General features: G+C 39.2%; 1 protein-coding gene across 2 annotated transcripts in view; it reads left to right on the plus strand.

The window, feature by feature from the left end:
- The window catches only part of PARVA (parvin alpha), a 67651-nt gene that overhangs the window by 21351 nt on the left and 29259 nt on the right, over positions 1–17041 (plus strand). Inside the window, exon 1 of one of the 2 annotated variants that reach the window (XM_027881792.1) lies at positions 11245–11601. The exons of the other annotated variant lie outside the window; for it this stretch is intronic. Coding sequence (XP_027737593.1) covers positions 11574–11601 — 28 coding nt within the window. The 5' untranslated portion in view covers positions 11245–11573. Of the gene's footprint in view, positions 1–11244; positions 11602–17041 lie in introns of those variants that run through there. 2 annotated transcript variants of the gene reach the window in all.

Here is a 17041-nt window from a genome sequence, read left to right on the forward strand (position 1 = left end):
GGTTTGAAATCCAGTAATTTAGTTCAAGGTTTAATTGAAAGTTGTAATCCCAGCAATTGGTGCCAGTGTCTTCTAGGATTTAAATCCAACGCACTGAAGCGTGTAATTTAAGGCTTTGCGGAACAGTATTAGCACATATACGCTTATCACTCAGCACGTGTTAGCATTATTCCTGTGGAATGCTCCTAATTAAAATCCAGTAGTAGCTTACAGTGCATTTGATGCTTACTATCACGAGCACTCAGTCAAGTTAGCAGCAAAATAAATTTAAAGGAGTGATTTTTCTCGGAGCCAAGAAGTAATTGGCGGATGCTTTTGTAACTGACGTTGTCATTAACATACGGGAGGTTTGGCAAGAGACTCCTTGTTGATCAAATGATTTCTGTTTTCGTTTTTTCAAATCCTAATATTAGCTTAAGTAGGAGGAAAGGGACTTTCAGTTGGTACATCTGAAAACAGGATGCTTTTGCAGCAAAGCAGCCATTAGGGCACGCCTGGTTTACACATTGTACTCTAACATCTCATACTTCAAAGCTTGATTTGTTTTGGTAGAGTTACACCCAGAAAATCCCGAAATCTGTTGCTCTGGTTTTGAATGGAATGAACACACATCAAAATAAGTGTTTTGTAACATCATATTTCTTCTTTTTGAAATTTTTACATTGTTTTTTGGGGGGCCTGGTGTATAGTTGGTGTTCGGTAGATAGGGTTAATTGTTTCAGTGTGAGCAACCAAAGTTTTAAGTATGAATTCTAACTTTTTCACCCTATTAATCATAAAACTGCCTGACCTATCTTGCTTACTGTAAAACTGCTTTTTTTTCCAAATTGATGAGTCATAAGCATATATTAAATACAATTTCTTTCAAAATTAAAAAAAGCCCTGCTTGCATGTTCAAATGATTTTGTAAGCTAAGAATTCAGCGTATGTATGTCAGTACATATTGCAGTGGGCTTATGCTATAATAGCTTCGATGAAAATTAGATCTAAATTAGAGTAGACTTTGAAAAAAGGGTTGTGGGCACATGTTTCTGGGAGCGGCTGGGAGAACTTACTGTAGGGGAAGGTTCAGCCCTGTATGTGCTATACCTAGAAACCAGATAGGGTGATGTTTCTGGTTAAAGCAAGATGCAGAATTTAAAGCAAGGAACCGCTGAATGTGAAAATTAATTTTTGTGTTTACACAAAAAGAAAAAATCCAACTATGCTCTAATTAATTTTCTTTGCTTTGCCTTCCAAAAATATTTTTAGAAATTAAATACAAAGCATTGAAGTATTTCAACAACCACTTGGTTGCAGGGTTTTTTTTTTGTTTTGTTTTGGAATTTTTTTGTTTTTGTTGTGTTTTGTTTTGTTTTTTATAATGCTATTAAAACTTCTTTGGAGGATAACAACCCTCTTGAGGACCAAAGCCCTGCCCTCTATTACAGCCAGGGCTTACAGGGCTTTTTAACCCGCTCTGTGCACAGAAATCATAGAGTTGAGAAATTACAGAGCTGAGCAAAAACTAAACAAAGACCCCTGACAAGATGCAATTCTTTCTGTTGCTCAGTTCGAAAACAAGTGTGTTTTGAGGTGCGTAGCCTTTTAAAAGTGCAGGAATATTTGACTCCTGTACGTCTGTGGAGCTGGTTTTTTTCAAGGCATGAGCTTGCTGCCGCACTGTGTTTCTGAGCACTTTGTAGACCTGATGTGAATCCTGGCACTGCTCCCCGTGGGCTGCAATTCCCCTGGGAGTGTGTGGGTGGGGAAACTGAGGCACGGAGCCACGGTCTGGCTTCTGGTGCACAAAGCACAGACAGCTCCAGGGCTTCCCTTGCTCTTTGGACTTAGGGATCACTCTGTTTTCACCCTATCAGCTTGCTCTCTTCCAGATTATTTTCTTTCTACTTTGCTTGAACATTTTTCTCCCAGAGACCAGCCACTTGTTAATTTATCTACAGATAAGAAATTGTGTGTTAAAGGAGCAAAACCCTTCTTTGGTCTCATTCACCTCTACCCCCCTCCTCCCTTATTTTCTTCTAATTCCTCGTGACCTTTCTTTGACTTTTATTACCTTTTAAGAAGTGGCAGAATCAGGCCATTAAGTTGAAGTGAATTATGAAATACTTAACCCTCTTGTCTCCCCTCTGAGTGCCAACCCCACACATACCAGTTACACACGTAGGGCTTTTTTTGTAGAAAAATGTGACGTCTGAGTATTTGTCTCCAGCCTAGATTGCAACATGCGTGAGATACAAGAAGGACAAAAACAGAAACTGAATTTCCTCCCAGTCTGAGTGCTGCATGTCTCCAGGAGCAATAGTTTTACCATTTTAAAAATGAATTTTGAATTGAAAAAATGCACTGCAGGGTTCCACACTTTATTCAAGGAGTTAAAAGTCTGGAGTTGTGCTTGATGAGCCAGATGGTCTTTAACAGTAACATTGTTCATATTGTTTAGATTATCCTGTTGCAAGTACAGTGCCTCGTTTACCTTTTATGGAAGAAAGTGTGGAAAATTGACCACAGATGTAAGTAACCAAGAATGATGGCTGAGGCAATTCTTACCAGGCCTCCCTCTCTAACACGCCTGATCCTGCAGATAAAAATAAATAGAGAAATGTGAGGCAGCATGAGAAATATCTAGTGTTACCTATTTAAGTGTTTAATTTGAGCTCTGCGAGCTACCAAATTCTTTATTTTCTTAGACTGAGATTTCTTCATATTGAACTGGTTTCAGTCTCTCAGTGTAGGCAGCCTGAATGTAGATTTTTATCCAGGTACTGAATAGCACATCATTATATATTTTTTCCATCCTGGTTGAAAAAAGGGGTGTGGGAAGAAGCCAACTACGCTGACCTCAAACACAGTTTATGGTCCAAAAATCTTCATGAGAAGATTGGTACCCATTTTGTGCTGTAATGAGAGAGCACAAACTCCCCATTAATATTGATTTGATTGGTATCAGAAGCAAAGGCTGCACCAAATTAATTAGAGGTAGCTCATTGTTACTCCTAATAATGGGCTGTTGAGTTTGTGAAGCATCTTGCAAGTCAGTTACAGATTGAAATAAACTTTTTTAGACAGGTATCTCTTTTGTGCAGTATCTGAAATTGGAAGGCTCGACAGAACAAAGAGAAAATGCTACAAATGAAAGCAATAAAGCCCTGTTTTTAAAAGTCCCTTTGTCTCCTATCACTTTTCTTTCTCCCTCTCATTTCCTTCCTCTTATTAGGAGCTGCTGTCAAAGTGCATTTACTTATGGCAAGTGGTTCCCTTCGGAGCCCCTAAGCTGATATCGCTGCATTTGCATGCAGGTGCTACTGTGGTGGAGCACAGCCTCTCAACTGCCCTTTCCCCCTGCCCTGGCAAGGCAAAGAGAGCTGTAATTATAAACCAACAGGTTCACTGTGTGAGGGGCCAGAAACTGAAAATCTCCTGTTTGTTCATCAGCATGGGTTGGCTGGCTGGTGCTCTTTAACAAGGTGGTAGATTCCTTTGACTGTTAAAGGCAACATCTTCCCTTTATTACACTAAGCCTTGATTGATCCAGGAAATATTTTCTTTCGCTTATGCAGTGCTTTTAAACTTAATTCTGCCAACACAAGTTTTGGAGGTATAGACTATCAGGTTCTCTTCCCAGTATTGTTTAAAGACTTTTCAAAAAATTGTCAGAAAAAATGTTTTACAGGAGTCAGAGAAGGTTGGAGATTGGTGACAACTACACAATCTAGGATGTAATGTAAAATTAGCAGTTAACACTGGAAACAGATTTGTAAGGCAAAGTTCAAACAATCAATTTAAAGTGCTTTTGAGCAGGACAAGAGAGAGTTAATAATAATTTTCATATTTTTAATACCTGCATTCAAAATATGATAAATTGGATTGGCAACACGGGGCACTGTTTTTCATCATTTACCTTCTGGTTCTGCTCCCTGCAGGATGTGGAAAACAAGATCACTTGGACATGGCAGCTCTGGCTCTGTGCCTGCAGTTGTAGGGTCGAGAAGGGGGAAGCCATTGCGGGGAAGTGGCAGCGGCAGCACCAGAGTAGGAGAGTGGAAAGGTGACAATAAACATGGGGCTTGGAGGGGGAGATGGACAAGGTGAAAGTGGTGTTCAGGAGGTGACCAGCTTGAATCAGGAAAGTGAATGAGAGGACAGTGATGTGGGTGAGGGACTGCTTCTGAAGTGGACTAAGCCTGTGCCTGGGAGCCAACAGCCTTGAGCACTAATCCTGGGTCTGTTCGGAGGCTGCATGCAGATTCTCTTTCTTTTCTGTCATATTCATGAAATCGTGATAATGGCCATTGTCTGCATCCAAGTGGTGTCAGGAGGCTTAAAGTGCCATTGTAGTTCTGAAACGGCAGAGATGTGCTGACCTTCCTTTGTGCCTGCAGTTGATAAATGCTTACCTCAGTGACAAATTAAGGGTTTGCTTTCTTCTTCCTGAGCAACCACAGCTATGAAAAGGGTTTGGATACCATCCTGTACTACGGCAGACTTGTTAGCTTAATTGCAATTGGGTTGCACAAATAACAAAGGGCAGGATTCGCCTGACATGCCCTGTAGTACTAATGAAAATGGAAACATTTGAAGAAAAACAGAAGCTTTCAGGTCTTTGGTTAGGATTAACTTGTTCACTGATGTAACACTTTGCGGCCAACTTCTAAAACTGATCCAGATCTGTCAGATCAGGTTTTGTGCTTGAGCTGATCATTCAGCAGGGAAATGTCACCTGTGTTTTAACTCATTCAGACTAGAAATAAATTTTAAGATCAACTGAAGTCTGAATGTCACGGAAAATTGTTTTAAAGCAAGGCTTTCCAGGGATGAACACAGATTTCCATCTAGATTAAGCTGCCAACACATGATTCACAGGACCTGAGAGATTTCCCATTAGATAAAGCAGAACTGTTGATCTCTGCTAGTACTGTAGAAAAATGAGATGAAAAAGTTTTCACTGTCTGGGCATGACCAGTTCAAGAGAGCACACAGGAAAAACCCCAGAGCCACACAAACTCTCCAGACTCTGATGTGCGAGACACTTTGCTTTTGTTGTCATAAAACATCCTACAGAGGCAAGTGCTGAAGACACAGAGCCCCGTAGAATTTATCTGTGGAGGCAGATTTTTACTCCTTTACTCAATAGAGGGACTATCTGTTAAATTTTAGAGGAGTATGGCAAAGAGTGCTTAATGAGTCGCAGCTAACCAGTGCAGTAATTCCCAATGTGGTCCTTACAGGGTAAGGTCAGCATATCTATGGTTAAAGCTGCACTGTGGTTCTTACAAGCCTACATCACAAAGGAAACAAATTATCTATTTCAAGTCAGTGAGACCTTCTTTGTAACCTTTTAAGTGTTGTGGTACAGGTCAAATAGACCATAGAAAACAAAGGTTTGTGGATCTAAAAGCCCAACTAAGAGTGTTTAGGGAAACTGAAAAGTAGCCTCTTCTGGTGGTTCTCTTCAAAGCAGACTATGAATTCAAATAGAGCCCTGTAATGGGAAATGTTAGGTCACCCAGACACTGACCATCAGATTGCTCCTTGAGTGGACCATGTGCCTTGAACCCTGACACTACCATTTCTGGGATTAAAATCCAGAGTTCAAATATGTAGAATAAGTACCAGATATACACAGTGGGTTGTAGAGTTACCTTTTGTCTCACCATTCCACAGTGTGTCCACACATCAGAACTGCTGTAAACTCTTGGGAATAGGCTGTCCAGTTCACTGAAGCTTCCATGCCATTCCATAGCAGCTACAGATGTCCAGAAATAATTCTTTTGGCTTAGAGTTGCCTCCGTGGGAGTTAAGTCACTGGTTCTGATCTGCAGGATGGCAGCAAAACAGTAGCGTGTAGACTAAGGATTTTATAGAATCATCTGAAAAACTAATGGAAAGTTAGGTTACTGAATGAGGTATCAGAAACAGTCTATGTGCATGTGATGGGTGAGAAGATCTCTCTTTTTTTGGTGTCTGTGTGGTATTTTGACTTGTTGCTCTTTTATGAAGGTAAGACTATGGAGTGAAGCTGTGCTGCAGAGGGACTGTGAGTAGAGAGAGTGCTTTCTCAGCAGGACACGAGCCCAAAGCTCCAAAGAGCATTACTTGATTTGTCCAACAGACTAAGGTCGTCTGATGAACAGCACTATGCAAATATTACATTTTTAAGTGATGTACCCTACTACTTCTTTTTTCTGACAGACATGCTGGGAATTTCCTTTCTCTCAAACAATGCCTGTCTTGCAAGAAGCCAGTTTCCATGACTAAAACTATGGTGAGAGCATCAGCCTAGTATGGTTCCAGGAATAACCTACATATCAGCTCCGCTCTGCCAAGAACACGGAGACTGGTTATTGAGATGAATGGTTTTGGTTAATATGCACCGCAAAGTAGAAAAAAAAGATGCCTTTATATTTTAGTTCATAGATAATTGTCGAGAAATTGTGTATGGAGAGAAATAATGTATGGTTGGGGAACAGAAATATAAGCCTTGAACTTCCTATCCTGAAAATATAAATCACTGCAAGTTTTAACGCACTTGCATGAGTCATATGCAGAGGTCATAGACCAAATTTGCTGATGGAAGCAGGATGAAACAAATTCGGCTGCATTTTTATGATATTTTTCCTTCTGCTCTTAGCTTTTTATTTACCCAAAGTAATATAATTTTCCAGAGAAGTGTAACAGCTCCAACATATGGAACTGCTATCCAGTTCACTGCTTAGGTGCAGAACTGAATGGGAACAGTGGTGCGTCAATAAATAGCTTACTGCATGTCAGGGAAAGTAGTCTCTCAGGAACCATATTGCCAGCTTGGCAGGATTCTAGAAACAGAGATCTCGAGTGGAATTGGTGCAGTAATGCAGTCAGTGAATAGGGCCCGGGCATAAAGGAAATCCAACTCGAGTAACATGAAGACTAAATGGAAGGCAGAGAGAGAGTTACAAGAAAGAGGGGCTTGTTAATGTACAGGTCTATAAATCAAGGGTTTTTCCTCTTACTCTACCACAGACTTTGAGCCAACTTTGGACATCCTTGTGAGTCAGTACACTGTAGTTCTTCTCTTGAGAAATAGTATCATGACACTGGTAAGCTGTTTGGTAATCAGTTGTGCTGCCTTTACTCTTGCTGAGTAATATTTTTGTGACACGAGAGGAATTGGCAGGAGTTGTGATTTAGATCTGATCTGCAGACTAGTTTTATGCTGCTGAGATTCTGCTGACTTTGAGGTTGTTTCTGTATTTTCAGTAGCATTGCTGATGTTTAGATTTTGATCCAGCATAACTTTCTTGGAAAATGAGAGAAGAGTTATTCCTACATTCAGTTTAAAATGTCAGCACATAACAAGCCAACAAGTCTGGCTCCAGGTGAAGGTTTTAGACCTGAGTGTGTCTTGATTTAATGTCAGGGAATGAGACTTGCTTGTTAAGAGAGAGAGGCTGTATTATTGAGTGTTCCAAATGAACTGATTTTGTGTGCATGTATGGTTGTAGTAAAGATTTTGTTTATGATATAAGGCATAAAAAGGTGTGTGTATTTATAGGTATAACACCACTCTCTTTCTCCTGTGTTTTTAGGGAAAAGGGTAATGGGCCTGCCTGTGTTTAGTGACATTTGGGCCTTGCAAGGTGCACTACAAATAATAGCAACATTCTGGGGGAGCTGTAATTTCTCGGGTACTTGTCAACATATTTTCAGCTATGAGTTAGTTAAATCATAGGTGAACTGTGTCATGTCAGTGGTATTTTATTTCTGTCAACAGTCCTAATTTTTTTGCATTTGCCACCTAGATCTAGTTGAAAATGCCCCTTTTGAATGTCTTTTGTCAACATTCACCTGTGTTATTTGGGTAGGTGTTTCATAATTTGGATTTTAGCTCCAGTGAATGGGGAGGGGAGGTTAAGTGCCACCCCTGAAGTCCTAGATGCCAACCTCATGCCATTCTTATGAGAACTGGGGAAGGCACAAAGGCAGTTGGGAGATAACTCTTTCCTCACTGCACTTACACACCAATAGATGTCGGCACTGCCAGGAGTTTGACCTATAATTTCTTGGTAACTGAGCGTTTTATGTGATTCCCAGTTTGCATGACTCGTTTCTGCTTATGTATAACATACAGGGTCTGTCTTCTCTTCTTCCATGCCATTCCTGACATTTTAAATTCAGGTAAATTAGATTTAGACTTTTTGTAATGAATCTGCATCATTTTGTGTTCTGCATACTCCTGAAATAGCCTGGGGGAACCTGATAGACACGATTTATGTGTGTCATTTAGAGGCATAAGAAAGCATCTGATTGATTTAGTCTTTCTTTTTTTAGCTCTTTCCTATAATTCTAATCATCGTTTTACTTTACCATTGCACTATTGAGGAAAGTATGGTTTTTCAAAGGCAGGATGCCTTCTGTACTTAGAAGTGATGTTACTTAAAGGAAGATGGCTTGGAGGTCTTTACAGAAGACTTTCTCTTAGTGATTCTAGTCATAGCTCAAGATCGAAGTTTGCAAGGCAGAAATATGTCTGACATTTATTTCACGGACGGTAAGTTTATTTGCTTCATTTTTTGTATTATTTCCTGATTTTCAACAGAGTAGGATATCGGTAGGATGATTCTGAGCAGCACTGAGCTCTACAGCTGAAAAACTGTGTGAAAGCAGAATTGGGTGCTGATACTGCAGTGCATTGCATGTGGCAAAGAGAAAAAGGACTGATGAGATTTGGCAGTATTTCCTAGGTAGTGAGATGCTTGGCTTCTAGTCTCTGTCACTTCTGCACAGAGCAGAGCAAAAGAGAGAACCATTAAGGTAATTTTCCAATTGAAATCAGTAAGTAAAAACAGTTAGCCAAGTTCTCTTCTGATATCAATGTCCTTCTGTTTGCTTTAGTAAGGCTGTGCCCATTTGCAGTAGCTGAGAATTAAGCTGTTGCTCCCATCCCAACCTTTCTGATGACTTAACATAATTTTTTAAGCATAAAAGTCTTGTTTCAGATCTGGGGTTTGGCTTATATGTTTAAATTGGAGGGTTGTCAGTCCTCATGTAATCAGCACTTTGAAGAAGATCCATGAGTGAGGTTAGGTAAAACTGTGGGTTTTTTTCCCTACTACTATCTGGATTTTCTCAGAACCTAGATAATTTTATCCCATTTGCATCAAACATGCAGGTAACTTTAGAATCCTGCATCTGTATTGTTTCTAGGGAAGCAAAATAAAATTACAAATGACAGTAATTGACATTACATGCTTTAATTGAATTTCCTCCTCTGTGAACCAAAACCTTTTAACCAAGTATTGCAGTGCTATTTCTGTATTTATTTGTTACATGGGTTAATGTGCTATGTGGCAGATCCAGTATTTATCCATTTTCACAAATTAAGCTATCAGTGTCATGTTGCCTTTGAATTGTTTCCTGTATTGATGGCCAAAACGGCTTGAATAAGACTTTAGTCCTCCCTGGCTGTACTTCTGTTTTTACAAAGCTGAAAATTGCAGGGTTGAAAATGAGCCCTTAGGAACAGTTTGGGAAACTCTAGGCCCAAAGCATCTTACCAATGTGCTTTTTTTCTTCCTACTGTGATCTCTGCTAAAGGAAGGGGGAAGTGCACAGGCTTTTTGAGTGATGATGTTGTTGTTATATTACAGGAATTAGAAATCAAGCCCTGCTTGAATTTATGTTTGTGGCAAGTGGAAATGGATTACAGACAGAATGAGTAGGGTCCCCAAAATATGCACTTCAGACCTACTATTGTCAACTTCTTTCCATGTTATACTCTCAGAGAAAGCAGCTCTGCTTTAGCCAATTTCCACCTTTCTTACTCTGCTGTAATCTCACCTATTGCCTGGACATGATCTTTTGTCTACTACTGTAGGTATACAAACAAAAAAAAATCATTTACTATTTTTGTAAAATAGCTAATTTTGTGCATGCAAAACCGTGCTGCTTTGTACACAGGTATAAATAATCACTTGCAAAACAGCTTGAATTGATGATGCAGGTTGCTGTGGCTTCAGGCTTTGTAAATTTTCATTACATATAATCATGTTCAGCATCCTCTGTGATGTTTCAAGTGAAAAATGGTTTTCCTTTAGCTGTACTTATCTCCCAAACAGGATTGTCCCAGTAAAGTATCTGGGACACTTACAGTTCTATTCAGAATTTAAGAAAAGGAAAGCTTGGTAAAGAACTACCAGCTCAGTATTGTCCTGTAACTGAATGCTGTTATTCAGCAGTTCAGCAATCCAGTTTTCCAGTGCCAGAAGGCAATGGGACTCCAGGAGTCAGAACGGGGAGCCCCATTACTACTTGTGAGTACAGCATGAAATGGAAATGTTGGCAGGGGAAAGCTGCTTTTAGGAGTGACCCAGTAGCCACAGACCAATGTGTATCAGAGACTCCTTAGAACTGGAGAAGAATGTGGTTTCAGAACTGTGATGAGGACTCCATGACTTTTTTTGCAAGGAATCACATCTGATATGAAACCTGGGGGATAAATGTTGCGTAGCACAGCTGAATAACCCTGAACAATAAATACTGCTCAGTTTTCCACACTTGTCTTTTGGCACTGGTATTTTAAAGGAAGTTCAATTGGAAACTAGAAAGGTAACTACTTTCCATGACTTAGAAATGAGCCAGGGATGTGTCACTTCCCTCATCCTGCTCCAAGTTGAAACAGACACTTAAACATTTTACAGCTTCTGAAGAGTTTCAGTCTGTAGAAAACTTCACAGGAATTTGATTTTTAGTCCAAGCAAGTAATTGCTTTAGATTAGTGTCCCTCTTTGGAAGGACCTATAGACCATAAAACTAGTTTATTTCTTACCAGTAGTTTATTATTCTTTTGATGGCTCATACCTCTCCTTTCCTTTGCTTTTTAGCTTTTTATATGCCTTTTACTGCTTCAGAGCTTAATCCTCATTCCATGTGAGTTTTGCTAATTATTTCAGTTGGGAAGTATTTTTAGAGAAAAGGGTACTTTTACCAGGACCTGAATTTGGTAATATCCCACATGCACCTCAAATCTGGAAACAAGCTTCAAGGATTCTGAAACTCCTGTTGATCAGATTCTGTTTCACAAACAAACAAACAGAAATATTGCTGTGTCTGTACATAGACCTTTCCTACACTTTGAGGGGAACTATGACTTTATTCAGTTGTAAGGGGAAAAGGTACAAATTACCTAGAGCAGAAACAGACTGCGATCACTAAAAACGTGTTTTACACTTGCCCTTTGAGCACTTTGTTTAGTTATATGACTGATAACAAAAGCACACAATCAAAACTGCATCACAGCCTTCAGAACACAACTCACCAAGCTGCAAAAAGCAGATTTAGTTTCTTTTGCAGATGGTCTATGAGTCTCATGTGGCATCATATTAAATTATAAAGGCAGTCAGTCGCTTGTTCTGAAGCGATGCTCCGAGCTGAGAGTTGTGATGTGCTTGGACCATTCTGTTGAAAAACAGGCTCTAAAGCTAATACAGCTTCTCTGAAGAGCAGCAGCAGAGGGGCCTGCGAGGGGCTTCAAACACCTCGAGGACTGCAGTCCCCCCTGGGATGCACTATGAGGGTGGCCCAGGGACCCCACGATGGGCTGTGGAGCGTTTTGCCCTAAAGGTAGGAGACCAAACTGACTCGGTTTCTGTGATACTTTAGGAGCATTGTTTTCTAACCATGTGTATATCAGTGGCAGTTATTTTTTTGTTTTGTAATGTTTTGGAGATAAGAATGGGAGTATATTTTCTTCTTACCCTTGTCAGACTTTGTTTTTCCTGGGTAAAAGAGGAGGAAAATACAGCAGTTAATTTTGAATGCTATTCCATGAAAATGTTTCTGCAATATTAGTGAGATAAAATTAGCTATTTAATCCTAGTGGTGTTTCATAAGAGTATATGTTTCTGTTAGTTTCGGTTTGGTACAAATTCAGTCCTTAAGTAACACCGGCTCCAGTGTGAAAACAGTGATTTTTATCAGCTACAAGCTGTAGTTGAGAGCATTCTTGGGATAGAAATCTCAAATGAGCTATGTGTTATACAGTAGGTAAGTTTTAATATTCATGCTTATTAAAATGAAAATTTTGTGGTACTATACACTCTCTAATAGGAAAAGAAGGCTGCAGATTATTTCTGAGAAACTCCAAATGTGTTGGTGCTATGAAGTAAAACCCATTTAAGGTTATTTATTTAGATTATTGAGTTGCAGGTTTTGGTATGTTCACCTGCAAGGTAGGAAATACAGCCACAGCTACTATTGATATGATTACTCTTCTTGCTGAAATTGATAACAACCCATGAAATGCATTTAACAGGTAGGAGTTTACACAGTGATGTTTCCCTTGTCTGACAGGTCTTGACAGGTGGTAGCAAGTGCTTCTCCAAACTTACAGCTTGTTTGGAATTTCTTGGAAAAGATAGTTGCAATGCATGTGCAGTTCAGAGCTGGTCCTCACAATAACATGTGAACACCATAATCAGATTAACTGTTCAATAAAGTACTTTATTTTAGGGCATTTGGGAATTGGAGCAGCTGTTTGAGTTTTATAAGGAAATAAGCGAGATTAGGAATGCACAGGAGGGTACTGGGCAGGGCCTGTGAAGGGCAAGGCACAGGGCTGGATGCAAATCATTACTACTGGTTATATGGAAAGAAGGATGTTCTCTTTGCTGTGACATGAATTTGGAAAGCAAAAGTATTCTTGTCCACTCTATGTCAGGCTAAGTGTAAAATTACAGACAGGTAAGGCTGTATTTTTAAGTGCCAAGCTTCCACTTTACAAGTGCAATTTATGTCTCCAGAAAGGAAACATGTAGATGTATTCCTTCATCTAGAATTGCATCACTTTCAATGCTGCAAAATGGGGATAATTCTGGTTTTTTCTGTTGGTGGTGTGTTAAATGAATTAATTCTGTTTAAGGGATTTGAGAACCTAGACTGGAAAATGTTCATTTATTTCCTGCTCAAATTGAGAACTAACTCTGCTTTCCTAGGCCAAACATAGTTTCCAGTTTGTGCTACCAAAGTCCTGTCTTGCATCATCATCTTACACTTTTGTGTAAATATGTTTTAGGAGAATAGCACAGCCATACTACTGATCACGCCACACTGTGATTTATGTCAGCTGACTGAAGTCCTCCCTCTAGCCAGGGATTGCCACAGCCCTAATATTTCTGTCCCTGAAATGGCCTTTCAAGCTGTATGGCTGGGAAAAGCAGAAGGACTTCCACACATCAGATGTGCATCTTGCTGGTGCACACTCCTGTGAGATAAGGATGGGGAAGCAAGTTTACCTTTTCTGCAGTCCTTGTTGTAACAGTCAGAGCCTGAAGCTTTTCTGCTCTCAAATACATGTTAACCTCCCCATTGGCGAGAGAACCCCAAAGGGCAGCTTACTCTTCAGTGTGCTAGAAGGTATATTTCTGCCATTTTAAGGTTTCATTTTTTTGCCTTTCACCAGATCCGGTCCATTTTTTTAAAGAATGTATCTGGGTTTCTGTTGATCCAGCCAAAGCCACAGCCTTGTTTTTCCATGTTGAAGGCCTGTCTTTAGATCCCAGTTCCCAAATTAGATCCTGATTCTGTCCTTGACAAGAAACTTCAATTCCCTAGGACATATTGCAGAGATTTTTAGAAACCATCTGTGTGGTAGGCACAAATAATAAACATAGCAAGAAATTGAAAATCTTTAAAGTGGAGGGGAAAAACAGAATTAGATGTTGCAAGTTAATTCTCCTTTGTTGTACTGAATCTTGAGAACCATGGTTAGATGCCCAGGGTTGATACAGAAGGTAGCAAAAAATGGACTGCAAACTACCAGTTATGTAAATTAGTAATACAACTACATATTTGTATTCATAATTATTTTAATTTCTGTGGGTGACTCTCACCCTATCTTTCATGTGTTAGCTTCTCGTCCAGCCTTGGTGTCACCCCCAAACTTCATCTTGGTTGCCTTTGACACCAAAGAAAGATCATATTAAGGTGGTTTTGGCTTTGTTTTTTTTTTCCTTCTGGGGTGTAGAAATGCTTGACCACTTACCACAAATCTTTTGATCCTTTGACACAAAGTCATTCCTTGAAGACAACAAGATGCTTATATTAAAACACAAATAGCTCTAAGAACTACAGTTTGAAAATAGTGGCCATTTGTGATACATAAACTATTTTTCAGTCTCTGAGAAGAGACTTCAACTTTCCAGTAAATGTAGTAAATTTTCTATTTCTTTCAAGAAAAAGCAGTCATCTAGATGACTGAGATGCAGTAGGTCTAACACTTAACTTCTTCTCCTTCAAAAACAAGGCTTATATACACAAGCAGAAAAGAGCAAGAAATTCAGGAAATCCTCAGCTTGCTACTAGTGTGCCCTCACATTCCTAAGAACTATTTTTGGGTTTTCTCTCAGGAATAGCTAGAACTTGTTGAGCTGGGAAAGACTTCTTGGAACAGATCCTTGGTTTTGTCTTCTCTGCATGAGTGCCTCATGTTGATGTTGGAATAGCTACTATGAGCGGGTTGGTGATTCACAAAATGAGGCAAGTCAGCCCTACAAAATCAGCTTCTCCACTCTGCAATGTTTGGAAAAGAACTGTTGCAGCAAGCTGTTGAGCATATAAGATGAACAATTACCTCCTCTTGCTTTGGGCTAGGACTGCACCAAGAGGTCTGTCTGCCTCTCCTCTGGATATCGCTATCTGCAGATTTGTTGTAACTTGAGAGATATCAAAACATCAGTGAGAAGGATAAAAATGCTTCCTCTTTCTGTCTCTCTGTAGCGCCAAGTGCTCTGTGTAATTGTGAGATACCTCAATAAATCAGTTTAGAGGTCTCTCAATACTTACCTCAGTAAGTTGGAAATCTCAGCTGTCAAAGGATTTGTTTCAGTAAAATACTTTGAATATAGGGATACCATGAGCAGACCAGCCAACAACCTGCAAATGTCTGTTTCACTAAGACCCTGTGTAGGTACCTGAGGCTGCTTGGAGTTTTCAGGCTGGGGTCAGATTCAGCACAGCACATTTTGATAACAACTTGGAATGGTCACAGCATTTCTCATATGCATGATTTATTCTTCAGTGGGAGTAAAAATTAGTGTCAATTGAACTTTTGTCTGTATTTGTTCCCAAAGCTGCCTGTTGGGTTTCTTTTTTTTTTTTTTCAATAGGATTTTAAACACTCCTGGAGGGTGACAAGCTTCTCAAAACATCTGCAGATACTGCTTATGTATTTTAAAAGATGTGTTGAGAGAATGTGTTGAAGGAATGAATGGAATGACTGGCATCTGTGTTAGCTTGACACTGCACCACTTATTACCTCTTAGAAACTACAGGAAAATTCAGAGAAAGAAGGACTGAGTTTGCTCCCTGATTTGTTGTTTTTTACCTACTCAGACCAGACATTTGTCAGTCTATGGAGGCTTCCCCCCCACCCCCGTTAATTGCAAAAAAGAAAGAAACAGCAAACTAGTCGCTGAGGTACTTCAGGGTGACTTCAGACTTTAAAGATTAAAGTTCAAGGCAATAAGCATTTAATTTGTATTGTTGTATTGCATACGTGAAAATCAAATAATTGCATTTCTCCCATCTTTCTTTGTGAACAGCATTACTCCTGTTCTTTTTGTGTGCATGCCATGTTTGGTTTAATGGAGAAATGAGAAAAGAAAATAGATTCTTTTTTGGAGACTGAGTACTAATGCAGAAACATTAAAGACAGGCACATTGTTGTCAGCCAGTTTGCATATTTATTTACTTTTACAAATGGTTGGCTTGGAGTCAGCAGTTAATGGAATGAGAATGATGTTCCTGTACAGATCATTTCCTGAGAAACATTTTCAATTACAAACATATCTCTGCTTTTCTTCCCTCATTTGTTATGTCTTGGAGAATAAATGGGGAGTAGCATTTACAACTTAAGGTTTATGTTCTGAAGACAATTTTAACAATGATCCCCACATAAAAAGTCCCTTTTGTAGTTGCAGACATATGTTTATGATGTTTTGTGCTGTGAATATCAAATTTCTGGTGGACGCTGTGTCACACTCTGCAAACTTGTAAACATCTATAAATCCATTGGATCATTTTAGTACCATGTGTAATGCAGATTTATTGTCTTTTGTGTGGATTTCTTTTGTTTTGGAGTTAGAGCTGAGCTGCCAGAATCCATGTTGGATGAATTATGTATTCCAGAAAATTAGGCAGTACCATTTTAGATTAATATTTTCTTTTCCCTTTGTGGACTTACAAGATGCACACACACAAGTATTAGAAATTAACATTTTGGATGGATTGCCCAGAAAGCAATTGCATAAGTTTGCTTGCGTAAATAGTATCATTCTGTAAAAGCTCAAATTAAGACTTTTTGAAAATGTTTTTGCTATTTTTTTCTCTCATTCTCTACTGTCTGAGGTAATTTTGATCAGTTTTCATATGTACCAGTACAAATCCAGAATTACTCCACTGGAATCATATCAGCTTATAGAACTGGAGTATGTGAGAGGGAACAGGAATCACACTGAGCCAGTGAGCTGGTATGAATCAGCATGAATCCTCTGAAATCTGTGCAGATAGAGTCATTTACACTCAAGTCTGCATTGCAGGCCATCAAGTTGGTAGAAGAAATAAAACTGCTCTTGTGCAGGAGTGGTTACAAAAGTAAACCATCAAGGTCATGGGCATTTTCCAGAAATTTGCACCCAATAAGGAAAATATGAAACAAAAAAACCAGTTTATCTATATTTGACTTAACTGTAATTGAGTGTATATCCTTCACAAGAGCAGTAAAGGCAGTTCTTGAAGAAAATCAGTGTTCTTCTAAACCGGCTATGATTTCTGGCTACATATATAAAGGTATGTAGCATAGGTATGCATGTGTGAATGTGGGCATATATACAAATATCCAGTGTTATTCTGGCAATATGAATGCAGCCAACCTTCCAAATGGTCCAAAGAATACGCTTAAGGTAAAGGCATGACATGCAAAGCTACTGCCTACCAAAACAGTTTAAAATATCAGGTATTTTTTGACTTTTTATAGAAAGCTTAAACTCTTAGAGTCATGTGAATG

This window comes from Empidonax traillii, unplaced genomic scaffold (genome assembly GCF_003031625.1).
Source record: "Empidonax traillii isolate 1590-97213 ecotype Southwest subspecies unplaced genomic scaffold, ASM303162v1 scaffold95:size1152806, whole genome shotgun sequence".
Classification (NCBI taxonomy): domain Eukaryota; kingdom Metazoa; phylum Chordata; class Aves; order Passeriformes; family Tyrannidae; genus Empidonax; species Empidonax traillii.